The 16,817-nt window shown below is 46.9% G+C and overlaps 1 protein-coding gene across 4 annotated transcripts in view; it reads left to right on the forward strand.

Moving 5' to 3' along the window:
* Positions 1 to 14,482, forward strand: part of APLP2 (amyloid beta precursor like protein 2) — an 89,839-nt gene extending 75,357 nt beyond the window's left edge. For 2 of the 4 annotated variants that reach the window (XM_047690327.1, XM_047690330.1), the window contains 8 exons: positions 310 to 438; positions 3,793 to 3,892; positions 5,391 to 5,543; positions 7,087 to 7,122; positions 10,125 to 10,210; positions 10,911 to 10,985; positions 11,316 to 11,471; positions 12,989 to 14,482. In XM_047690327.1, the coding sequence (XP_047546283.1) occupies positions 310 to 438; positions 3,793 to 3,892; positions 5,391 to 5,543; positions 7,087 to 7,122; positions 10,125 to 10,210; positions 10,911 to 10,985; positions 11,316 to 11,471; positions 12,989 to 13,090 (837 nt within the window). In that variant the 3' untranslated portion in view covers positions 13,091 to 14,482. The remainder of the gene's footprint in view (positions 1 to 309; positions 439 to 3,792; positions 3,893 to 5,390; positions 5,544 to 7,086; positions 7,123 to 10,124; positions 10,211 to 10,910; positions 10,986 to 11,315; positions 11,472 to 12,988) is intronic. The other 2 variants (XM_047690331.1, XM_047690328.1) reach the window with 1 other exon arrangement.
* The last annotated feature ends 2,335 nt before the right edge of the window (positions 14,483 to 16,817 follow it).

Consider the following 16,817-nt stretch of genomic DNA (forward strand, 5'->3'; position numbering starts at 1 on the left):
CAACCTTGTAATTAAGGTGTCAGACGCTTAACCCAGGAAAGAGGAGAGATTGAGTGGGAGAGTGGGCTAGAGATTCTGGAAAACACTGTTGGTTAAGGAGCCAGTGTAACTTTGGAACTTAGTTTTTGGTACTTTCTGTGGAAAGGTAGTTTCTTGCTACTTGGTAAGCTAAAAGCTTTAAAAAGCACAGCTTTCATCCTTATGCCTGACTGGACTTTACATTCTTAGGTGAGTGTTTTTAACCTTTGCTTTCCAGTCTGTTTTCATTCTGTAGTGTCTGGATGTTTAAACTACTGTTCTCTCTTGCAGCCTCATCGCATTCTCCAGGCCTTGCGGCGTTACGTCCGTGCTGAGAACAAAGATCGCCTGCATACCATCCGTCATTACCAGCATGTGTTGGCTGTTGACCCAGAAAAGGCAGCCCAGATGAAATCCCAGGTACAACTACAAGAGTAGAAATTGCGGTGGGAGCATCTCTAGTGGGGAGACTGCTTTGATCAGTGTTCGGGTGGTGCTGATAGTAAAAATACCTTTTCGTACTTTCTTCTTTTAGATTATTTCTACTTAAAAGAGTTTCTGGAAGTTTAGGAATGCATGATTATATTGAAGGGCTAAGTCAGTTTTTCGGTCTTTTTTAGACCTGTTTATTTCTGATTTTGGGTACCACCAAAATGAATATTTGAATACATATAGACATATCTGAATGATACATAGTTTGCATATATCCGTTCATTATCCATTCATCCGAATGAATGGATATATGCAACTATATCAAGTAATTCTAAGAAATTGTTTTGTGCATGAGTTTTAGTTGAGACAGACAGTGGTACATTGCTGGGTTTTGTCCCATGTGGGGTCCAGCTTTCCTTTACAGTGATCTGGAGAGATTTGTTTCTGGATCCTCTTAATTTCAGTATCATCCGTTAACTTGCGTTTTACTCTTCTTGTGTTTGTAGAAAAGAAGCCTGGCCTGCAAGCCTGCTGGCTTCCCTGTAAACCAGCAAGTCTAATAGCTTAGCCTATTGGTTTTCCTAGAGGGCCTTGTCATGACACAACTGATCTTATTTAATTTCCTCCCGTATTTTAAATCGAGTGCTGTGCTGACTGCCCAGCGTCCATGGGATGCACTTAGCTGCGGGGACTTGCCCATCTCCCCAGAGACTCACCTCCCAGCCTCTTGCCGAGTGTGTATTACGGTTGCAAGGCAGTCAGCCCAGAAGTCTTGCAACCGCGGTGGCTGCTCCCTTGGTTCAGATGTTGGAGAGCCTGCTGTCCACATGCCAGACCCTGTGCTAGCATCTGACCTTGTAGAATGGAATCCCACTTGTACCCTTGAGCAACTCACCATCAGTGTAGTATTAATTACAGTAGCCGTGAAGATGAAGAACTACCCTTACACATACAGAGTTAACTCCAGAAGCTGGATGTTTGGGGGATCAAGAAGAGTGGGAGAATGTGGACACGGATGGCTCTGGGGACCCCGGGAGGCATCTGGCATGGACCTGGAGCTCAAGGCTTTGCTTTGAGCTGGTTGGAGTAAGAGAGAAGGCAGAAGGCCAAGTCCTAGAGTAGCTTCCAGGAAGTGTAGGTGGAACAATGCATCCACCTTGACAGGGGCTAGATTTCAGGTCTGCTTGGTTTTTTTGAAAACAAACAAAAAACATGACTTTTTTTTTTTTCTTCAGATTTTTTTTTTTTTTGTGGGGAAACTAGATTATCATGTAGTATATGGTGTGAGAATAGAAGGAAAGGAGAGACCTTGATCAGCATATTAACAACTAGGGAAGGAGTTGTCTGCCGGCAGGCTCACAGTGCCACAGCAGATGGCGTGGGGAGTAGAACGCCCTCCCTTCTTAGCAGATCCCGGGGAGAATCCGGCTCTTCCTCTGTGGTATTTGCTCTGTGCTGTAAGCCCTTAGTTCTAGTAGAACTTGGCTGCTGAACTACACAAACTTTTGCATGTTCCCTGTTCTCTACACTTTAGAAAATGCTGAATCCGTGCAGCCAGTTATGGCGTGCGTGTTGGGTCTGCGCTAAACGGTCTGGTGCTCCTACCCCACATACTGTGGCTCAGGGCTCACTGGGAAGTAAGCCCTTCTCACTGGGAAGACACGGGTATCCTGTATTCCACGCTGTCGCTCTTGTTTCTCCTGGGGGCATAAGAGCCGTCCTTGATCAAATGGCTCTGTAATTCATGGGAAGTATAACCGCATCCACACGCTTGCAAAGACTGTGGTGGTGCATTTTCACTTTCCATTTGCATTTTCTAAGGCACTTACTCTTGTGCTTTCCCATCAATTTACTTGATTGAAAGAATGGCAAATATAAAATTAAATTGCTTTCATCCCTGCTTTTAAAGGTCAGAGAGACATCAATCTACAATAAAAGCATCTTTCCATTTAATTTTTTTTCCATGTTGACCATACTAATGGCTTCAAGCCCACTAATTAAGCCATAGGCTTAGAGTGCCCTCTTTAGGACGAGCATGGTAACTGCAAATGTATCCATCCTGAATTAGCTTGCACGTGCTATGGCAACATAAAGCCTCACTGTGGCCTTCGGGTGGATGTTAGCCCAGGTTACCTTTCATTTTCCCCCGAAGAAAAGCTTTAAGAGTAAATGACCATTTTTGATGGCTTTTTCCTTTTTTTAAAAAACATGAACAACCTAGAACTGTTGTAAGTAAGTCTTTATCACCCCCTAAAATCAGGTTTACTTGTACCTTGGCATAAATTTTGGAAGGACTAACTAATTCAGTTAAATGTGAATAAACTTGTTCACATGATAATGATATTCACCATGATAATCATTTCAAGCAATTACTTCACTAAGCAAATCCATGAATGGCCCCTCTCCATGGAGATCTGCTTTCCAGCTCATGATTTCATTCTCTTTTCACCCCATCCAGTCTGACCAGTGGTAAAAGGACTCCCTCCGTCTGTCACTCAGCAAAACCTTACTGAGTAGCCGGCATTGTATAACTTAGGGTGCTTTTTACTCTCGATTAGTACAGTTACTAAGTGCCTTGTATAAAAATCAAATCAATAACTGTCTAGTGGAAATTTAAAAATATATTTTCGTTTAACTCCAGGCATTCTCTGGATAAATTCTCAGATCGCCAAGAGGTATTACATACAGTCTAAACATACTCTTCTACAGAAGTGTGCCGCCCCCAATTTGAGGCTTCACTGTCTGTAGTCTTTGTTACCTACAGTCAGCTGCAGCCCAGAAGCGAATTATCCGCTCCCCGCCCCCACCTGCCCCTTATCCTCAGGAGGTCAGTAGGAGCCTAACTTTATGTCACAGGGCCTCTGTCATTCCCCTCACGTCATGTCACATAGCATTTTCTCACATCATCACAAGAAGAAGGGTAACAGTGCAAGAAGGTATTTTGAGAGAGAGACCACATTAAGTCCCTTTTATTATAGTATGATTGTTCTTTTTTATTGTTGGTTATTCTTATTGTGCCTAGTTTATAAATTGAGTTTTGTTCTAGGTATGTATGCGTTGGAAGAGAACCCAGTGTACGTGGGGGTCGGTAATGTCTGCAGTTTCAGGCGTCCAGTGGAGGTCTTGGAACATAGGCCCCGCAGATAAGGGGGGGGACTATTGTACTGTAGGGCTCAGTAAATCAGGGTGGGGTTGGATGCATTTCCTCTGGCCAGCTGCTTTGCTGGGCTTTGTAGAGAATATACGTTTTCAGCTGATGTTTGAGGAAGTGAGCATCTGCCAAGTTTCCCCTGGGCCTGGCTCTGTTGATAACAAGGCCTCTCTGCCATTCTGTCCCTCCAGGTGATGACACATCTCCATGTGATTGAAGAAAGAAGGAACCAGAGCCTCTCCCTGCTCTACAAAGTACCTTACGTAGCCCAAGAAATCCAAGAGGAAATTGGTGGGTGTTGGGTTTATCTCGAGGTCCGGTAGGACTTCCGGCCGAGGCTCAGGGGTATCAGCAGTGCAAGATGAGAGAAATTGGGGCAGCCAGGGCCGGGAAGCCAGGCATTAGCACACCAGGGTTTAAGTCTCGAATTCACTAGAGCTTATGTGGCAAGGTCAGGGAGTAACCCGGGACAGATGCACTGGCTGGGAGCCACAGAGCCTTTGAGTTTCTTGACCTTGACTCTGTGACCGGAAGAAAAACTCCAAGGTGTGAAATTGCAGGGGACCTGGGGAGCTTCCTGTTGCCCTTTTCCTCCTTAATTGCTGATGCAGTTAAGTCACCTGCTTTACACACGTTCTCACTTCCCTCCCTCTTCTGCTCTTCATCTTCTTCATTTATTTGGCAAACACATTGTCTGCTGTGTGTCACAGACAGCAGTCGGTCTGTCCTGGAGGTCATGTTACAGTAGGGGAGTCAGGAAAACAAGACGAGTGCCACGTGGTGGGTAGAACAGAGTGGCGCGACGGAGAGTAGCTGGGTCGTCAGGGAGGCTGTGTCAGCACAGTAGCCTGGGATCCATGTGATGAGAAGGAGCCTCCCGCGCAAAGATCACGAGGGGGAGGACATGGTGAGCGGAGGAGTGACTCCTGCAGCTGCCTGAAGCTTTAGTCAGGCGGACACGTTTGAGTAGATCGGTGTGGCTGGAACACTGAGGGAGGAAGGTGCCAAAGAAGTTAGCAGAGGCCAATTTGCAGAGATTTTAGCAAAATCAAGGAGTTTGGGTTTTATTCTAGGATAACAGCCTTTAGAGGGTTTTAAACTAGGGAGTGACTAGATCTGTATTATGCTTTAAAAAAGAACAGGAATTAAAAAAAAAAAATTCATTGGCTGCTGCGTGGTATTAAAGTGACAAACCTGCCAGGAAGCCATTGTAGACATCCAGGCGAGAAATGCAGGTAGTGGGCACTGTGATAGTCATGGAGGAAATAAAGAGATGGGTCTATAGGGCACGTGGCAGAGGAGGGGTGAGCCTGGTGTGCTGCTGGCTCGGGTGCTGGGCAGAGGGAAAGGAAACACTGAGGGCAGGGCCCAGGCTTCCACTGTCAGCAGTGGAGAAGCGTTCTCTTTCTACAGGAGAAAATAGAATTCGCTGCTGGACATAAGTGCGGGTGTAAGGGAGGCTGGCCGATGAGCCAGAGGACAGGGCAGTAAATTGGAGGTACAGATTTGGGGGTCATGGCCTATGGATGCATCAGATCTCTGCTGTGGGAAGAAACCATTGAGCCCCAGAGTGAGTTCCTAGAGGAGAGGGGCGTGCCAGGGACGGGGGCACTGGGCTCCTGGTGCTGGGGTTCTGCAGTGGTACGGAATCGGGGTTGTAGGTAGGAGGGAGTCGTCTGTTTCCTTGTGAGCTGGCGAGATGCTCCCTTCAGCAGAATGACCCAGCTTAGCCTCGTTCACACTGGCGGTGTTTCTGAAAGCCACTCGCTGCCGTGTCTGTCTTTGTCAGACGAGCTACTTCAGGAGCAGCGTGCCGACATGGACCAGTTCACTGCCTCCATCTCCGAGACCCCCGTGGACGTCCGGGTGAGCTCCGAAGAGAGCGAGGAGATCCCGCCGTTCCATCCCTTCCATCCCTTCCCATCCTTACCTGAGAATGAAGGTGTGTATGATTGCACGATTGGCGGCCCAGCTTGCTGGTGGGGCTGGCCTGGGCAGGGTGTGGCACCCAGTTAGAAAGTTGAAGGGAGTGTTTTGGAACCTGGTGGGACAGCTGGGCAGGAAAAAGGAAACCAGATTTCCTGAGCGTCTACTGTGTGCGGGTACCGTGCTGGGGGCCTTTAGGTGGTTGGCTTCAGGATCCCCATGAGGTTAGTAGTAGTTCTCCCACTTCATAGATGGTTTGTGTGAAACCCTCTCTTTCTCCTGGTCCTGTCAGCTGCCACCAGAGTGTGTGACTCCTTGCACGTGGGCCTCACTCTGCTGCTGAAATAGCACTTCCGTGTTATGTGAGGTCATCAGCTTTTCATAACAAGTTGGGGGGGGCAGGCCGTGGAGAGGCCACAGAGGAGGCTTGACTTGTTCAAGGTGACACCTCTGGTATTGGCGGGGGGCGGGGGGTGTTGGGCGGGATCAGAAGTCCTGTCGCTGTGACTCCCGGTCTGGCATGCTTCCTTCTATTCCCTTGCTAGTTCTCAGTGTCTGAAAGGATCTTTAAAAGCTGTGGGTCTGCACCAGAAATAAACAAGCTGCTGAGCCAGGTGCCCTGAGACCAGGGTGTGGAATCAGTTTCTATTTATTTGTCTGCTGCGCTAACTGCTAATGGGGGTGACAGGGAAAATCGTGGCCACAACCCTGGAGTCCTTATCATACCCCTGATGCCCGGTTCCTCTCCTTGAGTCCTCAAGAAAGCCGCCGGACATAGGTCCTGGGGACTGTCTTCATTTGGGCATTCCAGGATGTAAAGAAGTTAAGTTTCTGCCCAGGGTCATGTAGCTTGTAGGGGAAGAGTAAGGATCTGAGCCCCTGCAGTCCTGGGTATGGTTAGCTGCCCCTGGTCAGATAGAGCAGTGCGCGCCAGAGGCCTGCTGAACGGGGACCATGGGGATCATCCAGCTTGGCCTTCACACCTTAATCGAATGCCTTCTGAACCAGTTACCCCAGAAGCACCAACCAGTTCAGTGTGAGTGACCTTGAGGTACTTAGACAGAATCTGAGAAAGGAGCCAGATAACATAAAGAGATACCACTTCGTTCCCAAACCCTGCCCTTCCCAACGCCGGACTTCCGTGGGCCTGTAGGTTGGCCGTGCTCACACACCTTGTTCCGGGCCGGGGCATCTCGCACACGTTTGAACCAGGAACTTATCCCCTTGTCAGAAAACCACGGTTGATACTGACTTTATTATTTCCTAAGAAAAATAACTGTGTGGGCTCAGCTGAAGAATTTGGGACTCTCCCAGAAAATGTCCCCCCAAAGAGCCAAGGCAGACCTGTTCTTTCCCTCCTGCGCTCCAGTCCATCTGCGATGGCTCTTACCTGCTGGTTTGTTTGCTGGTTTGGTATTTCGGACATACCTTTTAGGAAGCTTACTTTCTGTTCATGTTACAGAGAAATTCTCAGATAGGAATTTTGAAAGAAGCCATTTTCTTTCTTAATCTCCTTTTTGTGCTATTTTTTTTTTTTTTATTGTTTTCCTTTCTGCTAGACACTCAGCCGGAGTTGTACCACCCAATGAAAAAAGGTTGGTCTGTCAAAGATGTTACCTTTAAAGACCTCATTCCTCTTCACTTCCCCCATGTGTCGGGAGTTTCATTTTCTGTGTCATCCCATCACCTGAGATCTTCCCACCTCATTTCTTCAGGCATGGCTGGGAGTGGAGCCAGATAGCCCTACGTCCCCCACATAGAATCCAGTGTCAGTGGTGTTGGTGATAAGGTGCCATCCTAAACTTTCCTTCTGGATGCCCAGAGAATACAGATGTTTCTGTGAAACATTTTCATCTGGGTAGATTTTTAAATGCATATACAATTTAAACAGGTTGGCTGGAATTGCTCCTATATTTGAAAATAATGCTGGGTGCACCTGGCTGGCTCAGTCAGTAGAGCCCATGACTCTCGATCTTCAGGTTGGGAGTTTGAGCCCCACATTGGGTGTAGAGTTTACTTAAAGAATCGTTTTAAACAATTAAAATGTGCTTGATTTAGGGGCAGGTAGACAGTCGTTTTCTTTGACCTCTTCCACCCCCCGCCCCAGTCTGCTGCTCCCACTACATCTTTCCCTTTCCTTTTCACTGTACCTGGCCCTTTGTTGATGCCCACTTGTCTCCTGTCCGGAGTTGTAGCCATCCTCAAAAGCTTAGAAGTTGGTGGACATAACAGGTTGTGACAAGTGAATTCTTGCTGCACAGTAGTGAGCGTCCAAACTTCAGAACGTGCTAGGACTCCGTAGACACCACTCTGAGGGCCTCACGTGCTTGCTCTCATTTAATGCACTGAGCATACCTTATGGTCGGGTTTTAGCTCTCTCTGACAGGTTGGGTGGTTGAAGAAGCCTCAAGTTTACTAGGATTTGCTCAGACTCATGACTTTGAGAAATGGAGGAATTCAGATTTGAACCCAGCTCCTTTGTCTTCAAAGCCCATGCGTTTCTGTTCCATAAAGTGTTGCCGAATTTCCCCAGGTTGTTGGGTAGTCTGCCATCCTAGGGTCAGTGTGTTCTTAGGATGTGTTTTATGAGCCCTGTCTGCTGGCTCTGGCAGACTGTGGTTGGACTGAGCAGTGTTCTCGAGGAATTTGATGTTGTGGTTTCTGCCACAGCTTTTCCTCAGAACATGAGAGTGCAGTTCAAATCTTGTAAAAATCACTTATATGTAAATACCTGATTTGGTTCTACTTGAATATGCCTCTTCTTGGAGATGACTGTGTTTGTTCCCTTTCTTCTGAATAGTACATCCTAGATATTTGTAGCTAGAGATGAATTTCCTAGTTTACCTGGCTTTCATCCTCATACCTCAGTTGTTATTAGCTGGAATAATTTAAACATGAGTTTTTGTTCTCTTAATGTCACTTATTTATCCCTTCTAGAAAATCAAAGTGGTTTTGGTCAGTGTTTAAGAAAACCTGTGGGTTATGCCACCAGAGGAGTTTGAGAATGGTCTAGACTAGTTGTAGGACTTGAAATTAGTTGGTTCAGTGCCATGTTACTTTTCAAATAGGATCTTGCCCTGTGACCTTTAAAATCTGGTGGCAGAGAGAAGAGGGAGTGACAGAAGGATTAGAGTTTACTAGGCTTACTCGTCCGCATCCTTGCTGAGACAGCACCTCTCCAGATTCCTCTTTCTCAAGTAGTAGGCAGGCAGTAATACCGTTCCAGTGGCATTTTGAGACTACAAAAGCCAGCCCTGATTTAACAAACCCTAGAATCGAGTTGTGAAATTCCTCTTTGAAGTGAAAGCTTTAGGAAAAACCGGCATTATTTTTGGCTGCCTTCTCATGAGTGAACACAGTAGTGAGCCCGCGTGATCGGCGCCCGGGGTAGCTATTACTCATGACCCCGCAGCAAGAGCGAGTGAGGTTGTGAGCTGGAAAGCTTGGCTGTGTCTGGGCCCAGTGTCACTGTCAACAAGCCCAGGGACAGCAGTGCTTGGCACATCATCTGGTGTGAGTCGTCTTCACATGCACGTTGCCCCCTTAGAATGCTGGGTGTGCTGGCAGGGGGATCTCTCTGTAGAAGGCTCAGATCACAGACATTTATATACAATGGTGGATCTTACTATTCACGAAAAACTGGGAGGATGACTAGGAGTCACATGCTTTTTAGAGCTGGAAATAAGGAGAGTGTTCATCCGTTCTTCTGTGCCTGGGTTTGTGCTGGCTTGTCATGCCACATCTTCACATACTGTCATTTGGGGTGCCACGCACAGGTGACATTGGCTCAGGCGATGTCTGACCTTGACAAGAGGAGTGTGGCCAGTCTTGCTCCATATACAGAAAGGTACCTTCCACCCTCGTGTTTAGAATTTTCCCTGTCTGTGGAATGCTTCCTTCCTGTTCCTTCTCTGATCCCCACTGAAGATGTGACATCTGTGACCTAAACCCTCAGAGGGCAACAGGCTAGTGGGAGACACAGAGGAGGACAAATGAGGATAAACAAGGATTTTAAGTGCCGCAAGCTGGGAATGTCTCCCAAGAGGAGCTGCAGCTCGGAGGACAAACAGGAAGTGCTTGAGGTCAGGCAAGGAGGGTATCTCAGGCGAAAAGAATTGCCTGTGGAATAAAATGGACGCTCGAGGCAGATGTGTAGATTCATTGCTGGTACGATGGTGCCTCTGTGCAGAGGGAGCCCAGGGTGTGGAAGTACCGGGTCGTGGGATAACAGGCACTTGGTAATATCATGTGAGGGTTAGAATGCCTTCACTCCACTTCTGTTTTCCTTACAATGAACATTCTCTTCTGAAGGCTGGCATTCCACTTTTTCCAAGCTGGATATAAGTAAGCACTCTCCTCCTCCATTATACCCATCGGTCCTCTGAAAAATGCCTGTACCATTCATCCTTACAGAGCACAGTGCATCCCCACAGCTGGGAATAAAGTAGCATATCACGTAGCCGGGGTGGGCAGTGGGGGTGGGGAGGTGATAGCGAGGGCTCCCTGGCCCTCAGGAGGGGGTCTGCTGCTACTGTGAGGTTGGCACGAGGCCAGCCCAGCCTGGGAAACACTGTGCTGTGATCTCTCTCCAACACAGGATCTGGAGTGGGAGAGCAGGATGGAGGACTGATCGGTGCTGAGGAGAAACTGATTAACAGTAAGAATAAAGTGGATGAAAATATGGTGAGCCATTTCTTCCTTCTGCCCTGCCCTGTTGTAATTTTGAGACTAATCAGCGTGAGTGGCATTGTTCTCAATGCTTTCCAGATGAACCTCCGTGTGTTCCTTTTCCGTGTGGTAGAAGATGGGTTGGCTCCAGCTGCTCCCACAAATCGGTTGTGGTGTTGAGCATCTGGGTATGAGAAGGGTATGAGAATCACTTTTCAGCAGTAGCTTATCTGTTGCTATAGGCTCGCACCTACAGATAGGGCTAAAATACGAGAGGCCGTTTTTAAGTGAGTATAGAGATTTCGTAACTTGAAATTGGAATATAGTCGACTTTTACTCTTCTGTTGCTTTAGGTTTGTGTCTACTATTACTATTCTATGACCACTTTTTGGATGATCCTCAACCGAGTTCGATATTTAAACATGCTTTCTTGGTAGTCTGTCCTGAAATGTCTCTCCTTGGTGGTCACCTAAAGGGAAATGCAGGGGAAGGTCCCCCAGGAGGTGGCTGTGATGCAGTAACCTTGTGTCCGCACTTGCTTCCTCCTTGAGGGGTTTGGTGAGTGGGTTAAGAATGTGACGAACTGCTTGGTTAGTGGGTGTCCTCAGGACTCCGCTTCCCTCCGCCAGATAATACATGGAGTAGAAAAGAAGTGGTTCCATTTGTATTAAATGTCCGCGTGCACCCGGTTGCTGACCTCTTCATACCGTTTCAGGTCATCGACGAGACTCTGGACGTTAAGGAAATGATCTTCAATGCCGAGAGGGTTGGTGGCCTGGAGGCAGAGCCGGTATGTGTTCAGCTGCAGACCCCAACAGCCAGGGGTTCGCTCTTTCCATTTCAAGTGAAAAATGGAGAGATGCCTGGCATCTCAAGCTATCAAAGGCCCCCGTCCCCATTTTTACATACTTTGGGATAAGAAAGCTAAAATTAGGATCTCCATGGAGATTGGGAAAAGTGAGAGTTCTCCTTATGGGGATGGTTACTTGAAAGACAGGATCTTGGTGCTCCCTTAGTTTTTGGAGTCACAACTCTCCAGGAGCTTGGCCCTCTTGGAGTACGTGTCTCCCGCTGTGCAGAGTCACCGAGACCTTATTGCACGTCTGCTCTGTTGCTTTAGGAATCTGTGGGGCCCCTGCGGGAGGACTTCAGTCTGAGCAGCAGCGCCCTCATTGGGCTGTTGGTCATTGCGGTGGCCATTGCCACGGTCATCGTCATCAGCCTGGTGATGCTGAGGAAGAGACAGTATGGTACCATCAGCCATGGGATCGTGGAGGTGAGCAGCAGGCCTTTCTGTGCCCCGAGCTGGTGATAGTTGGCTCTGTGCTGTCAGGGAGGTTTATGGAATTCAAACATCTCAACTTCATGGGTTAAATTAGTCACTTGGTTATCAGGTCAAGTCTTGGAAGTCCGCCCCAACTGAATTATGTTGTCCCTATCACATTTTAACATAAATTTGGGCCTTTGACTGTGAACGTGAGGAAACCATAAAAGAGTGTTTTCTGGTGCAGAGGGTGAAAACTTTTTTCAGATGATTTCCTTAGTGTTTCATTCTTTCTGATATATTTAGGTATTTGAGCATGAAGACTGTTGATACCCTTCTTTAATTTTTGTTTTTGTTGTTGACTTGGGTTTTTTTGAGGAGCAAACCAGGTATATGACAGGTAGGGCAACAGTGGCAATCGTGAGTGAGTTAAGTGTTCAGAGTATGAAATAAAGAGTCTTTTTATTTTTACTTTCATTTTTAAAAAAGATTTTATTTATTTATTTATTTGACAGAGGGAGAAAGTTAGCGTGGAGAGCGGTAGGCAGAGGGAGAGGGAGAAGCAGAGCCCCCCTGCAGAGCAGGGAGCCTGATGCAGGGCTGGATCCCGGGACCCTGGGATCATGACCTGGGCCAAAGGCAGCCATCTAACTGACTGAGCCACCCAGGCTCAGTCCCAATAGTCTTTTTTTTAAGTTGGGGGGAGAAAGCAACAGGAAATTCAGAGCCAGAGCAGAGTGTTTCAGTTCCGTCTTCTGGTGATTCATAATTAGAACTGCTTACAACTCATTTTGAGGTGAGTGATGGGAATGTCCAAATTTCTTGGTTCCAGAAAATGAATGCAGTAAGGAATGTGATGTGCTCTGGAAAATCAGTCCAGACGTGTGTCTTAGTGACATGGTTTCACCTCCTGCTGGATATTTGCCTAGTAGTAGAATTTCTGAGCTGGGGGGCACCTGGGTGGCTCAGTGGGTTAAAGCCTCTGCCTTCAGCTCAGGTCATGATCCCAGGGTCCGGGGATCAAGCCCCGTATCAGGCTCTCTGCTCAGTGGGGAGCCTGCTTCCTCCTCTCTCTCTCTCTCTCTGCCTACTTGTGATCTCTCTCTCTGTCAAATAAAAATAAAATCTTTAAAAAAAAAAAAAAAAAGAATTTCTGAGCTGGAAAAGACCCTAGAGATCATGTGGTCCCAGTCCTTACTTTACAGGGATCGCTCCCCGAGGCTGTCCCGAACAGTTAGCGGCACAGCTGAGACTTGGTTGGCGCTGTGCCGCTAGGAAATTCAGTTCACTCTTTTCTTCAGCTCAGACTCGGCGTTTAGGACAGGTTTCAGCAGCCTCTTTGACCCCCTTCTTTTCCTCCTCCTCCTGTGTCCTTGCCACCAGCTCTGGTTCGCTGTGCCCAGTGGCAGTTGGACACCAGGTAGATTTTGGTTCCCGGGGGACTGCACAGCACACAGCTCCCATCTTCCAATTGCCTGTGTGTTTCTCTTCTGGGACAGCGCGGTGATCTTCCGTCTTCGTTCTTCCAGGTTGACCCAATGCTCACCCCAGAAGAGCGTCACCTGAACAAGATGCAGAACCATGGCTACGAAAACCCCACCTACAAATACCTAGAGCAGATGCAGATCTGAGTGGGAGGAAGCGTGGCGCCGGTCAGAGCGGGCGCTGCGGTGGGCCAGGAGAGGGAGGCCCGACGTTTGGGAGCAGCTCCTGCCCGGCAGTTGCTCCCAGAGGATTCCAGCTTCCATTCGGACCTCCTGGATCATTAAGACTATAAAATACTACTGTAGAATCACAATTTCCATTCTTTTAAATGGGTGAAAAATGTTAATATAACTATATGATATATAAACCTTAAATGAAAAAAAAATCTATTGCAGATATTTGATGTAGTTTTCTTTTTTTAAATTAATCAGAAATCCCACTTCTATTGTATTGTCTCACATATGCTCTTTGTAAATGGACAATGTTGGTTTTCAGTGATAGACTGTGCAGGCCATCCCAGTTGCATTGTATGAAACACTGTTTAAGGCTCATTCACTGTCCTGGTTTTTCTTAGGGGAAAAAAAAAAAAGAAGAAGAAGAAGCAACTAAGGCAGTATTCCCTTTTTCAATGAGCTAGCTTCCAGAAAGTTGTCCAGAAACTAAACATGATCGGGAACCGTCATTGACCATTCAAGCACATCATGAGACCCTCGCAAAATCGTGTCAGAGGACCAGGTTCTTGGAATTCTGGTGTTCCCAGTGCTGGGCACCTTGGTGTCACCCAGGAGGCTGAAAGCATCTGGTTTGGAGCCTACTGTATACAGATTAGGGCAGCCACTACTGCTTTCCTTCTAAATCCAGTTCTTCCATGGAAATTAGCCTGTAGTTTGTATAGGACGTTCTTCCACTGTCTGCCGTTGACTGACCGTAGCTTTTTACTACTCACTTCCCTTCCCAGTCACATCCACGTGTGCTGTCTTTTCCTCTTTAGACATTCCCCCCCTCCCCGCCAAAGCACTGAGCCTCGTCCCTCCCCATTGTACCCTGACTTCCCTGGCCGCCCCCTCCCGGCAGTTGCCTCTCAGCTGCTCAGAGAAGACCGCAGTACTGGGTGGCCCTCCCCGCTCCCCCCTGCCCACCCCGGGAGAGAGGTGAGGGGCTGGCTTTATGTGCAAGGAGCATATTCCACATTGTACACGAAATGCTCTGTAGACACTGTGGAAAGCTTTGGAGATTTTGTTTCCTTCACCTGAGTCTTTGTGATGCTTGTATAGTTGATGATGCTCACAGTTTTTCTTTTTTTTTTCTGTTTTTTCTTTCTTTTTTATTTTAGTCTGGAGGTTCTGATGTATTTTTTTCTATTTCCCTGTGACCGTTTTTTGTTTTTTAGGGTTTTTTTTTTTTTTTTCTTTCTTCCCCTCTCCTCCCTTACCCATGTGTCTTCCCACTATGCACAGATAAACTTCACCTACAAACTCCTTAATCTGATTTGTGGAGAATGTACAGTTGAAACACATCAATAAATACTTTAACTTCCACCAAGACTCCTTGTTTTCATTGTCATGGTGTTAATCCGTGGTGATCGCGGTAACCATTCTACCCTTCCTAGAAGGTTCCAAGCTCTGCCACAGGGACAGAAATCTGGCCATTCGAGCAGGTTGGCTCTTAGGCTTGAATTCCATTTTTTCATTTATAAAAACTAAGGGAGGGGCTCCTGGCAGGCTCAGTCAGTACAGCGAGTGACTCTTGATGTCAGTGTGATGAACCCCAGGTTGAGTGTAGAGATTATGAAAACTGGGACGCCTGTGTGGCTCAGTCATATAAGTGTCTGCCTTCAGCTCGTTATGATCCCAAGGTCCTGTGATCAAGTCCCACATCAGGCTTCTTGCTCAGCAGGGAGCCTGCCTCTCCCTCTGCCTGCTCTGCCTGTTCTGCCTGTAGTTCTCTGTGCTTCTGCTGACAAATAAAAATCTTAAAAAAAAAAAATCTTTATTGGGGCGCCTGGGTGGCTCAGTGGGTTAAGCCGCTGCCTTCGGCTCAGGTCATGATCTCAGGGTCCTGGGATCGAGTCCCACATCGGGCTCTCTGCTCAGCAGGGAGCCTGCTTCCTCCTTTCTCTCTCTGCCTGCCTCTCTGTCTACTTGTGATCTCTGTCTGTCAAATAAATAAATAAAATCTTAAAAAAAAAAATCTTTATTAAAAAAATGAAAACCAAGGGGACTATTCTTTCATTATTATTTCCTTTAATTTCCTCCATGTTTTATGTTTTCTAAAATGCTAATTTGGTTGGACTTCTCTGATTTTTTCTTCAAAATTTCCTATGTAGTTTCAGTCTATAATCTGAGGGCTTGCTTTGCTTTTATTTTGCAGCCTTTTTGGTGAATTTTGTAAGTAAAATTTCAGAAGAGCTGCTTGCTTTAGTTTACTATTTCTCTTAACATCCCTTTTCACAAAGACAAGTCTGAGTTTACACATGACACTTTAAAAGTGTTCTTTAAATTACTATTGACTTCCTGTTACTGACTTCCTGTAAATGTGTAGCAATCATTAATTTGATCATGGTTAGTTAAAAATGTAAGAGGGAAAGTTAGTCGAGCGTTTTGCCCAACAAAATTGAATTTGGGTTACTGATACTTATTAATATGAGAGTTCTTTTTGAAACTGGAAACAATGAGTCGGGTTTGTGGCTGGATTTTCAGAGAGGGATTTCCAGCCTTGGCTTCTGTTTCTTTAACGACTTGCCACTAGGAGGTGCTGTTTTCTCACTGAAGGGTTTTTTTTTTCTCTGACCTCTGCTTACAGTGCTTTGTGTCTGGGGTGGTGTTCACTGGTGTTTTAAGTATTTTTAGTGTCTGGATCCGTGTGTGAGAGCAAACTCAGGGGCTAATGTTAGAGTCCTCACCCCAGATGAGCATAATGCTGGTTTACATGCATAGTGCAGTGAAGGTAACATTGCGTGTATGTCTGTAAACATTCGTGTGTTCATATATGATGCATGCATCTTGCTTAGGATGCTCGAATATAATGACCGTGTATCTTACAAACCTGGGGCCAGGAAGCACCGTGGGACACACTCGTTGAACAGGCTGCTGCTTTGTAACCATCGGCACTTCCCTGTCTGCCTCTTCCTCCTCCATTGACTACTCAGATTGCTGCCAGGAAAGCCATGAAAAAACCTGAAACTTCTAATTCTTTTTTTTTTCCCTAAAGGTTTTATTTATTTGAGAGAGAGAGAGAAAGAGAGAGAGCAAGCATGAGAAGGGGGAAGGTCAGAGGGAGAAGCAGGCTCCCTGCTGAGTAGAGAGGGGGATGTGGGACTCGATCCCAGGACTCCAGGATCATGACCTGAGCCGAAGGCAGTTGCCCACCCAACCAACTGAGCCACCCAGGCACCCCAAAACTTTTAATTTTTTTAAAAAGATGTATTTGACAGAGAGAGATCACAAGTAGGCAGAGAGGCAGGCAGAGAGAGAGAGGGGGAAGCGAGCTCCCTGCTGAGCAGAGAGCCCGATGCGGGGCTCGATCCCAGGACCCTGGGATCATGACCTGAGCCGAAGGCAGAGGCTTAACCTGCTGAGCCACCCAGGCGCCCCGAAACTTTTAATTCTTAAAGCGAGCTTCTGGCAGAGTGATCTCCAAAATATTGTCACTTGACCTTCTGCAGTATCAGCTGGAAAATGTAGACGGAGCATTCCTTATCTGGTTCCAGATCGAACAGACCAGTTTCGTTTATTTTTGGGCCTGCCATCTGCTAGCTGCTCTACAGGCACAGCCTCCTTTAATTGTCTTAACCTTTATAGCGCGGGTATTCTTATCTTGGAGAGCTGAGGTCTTTCCGCTGCTAAGGGATGGAGCAGAGATCCAAACTCAGCG

Source organism: Lutra lutra, chromosome 10 (genome assembly GCF_902655055.1).
Source record: "Lutra lutra chromosome 10, mLutLut1.2, whole genome shotgun sequence".
NCBI lineage: Eukaryota > Metazoa > Chordata > Mammalia > Carnivora > Mustelidae > Lutra > Lutra lutra.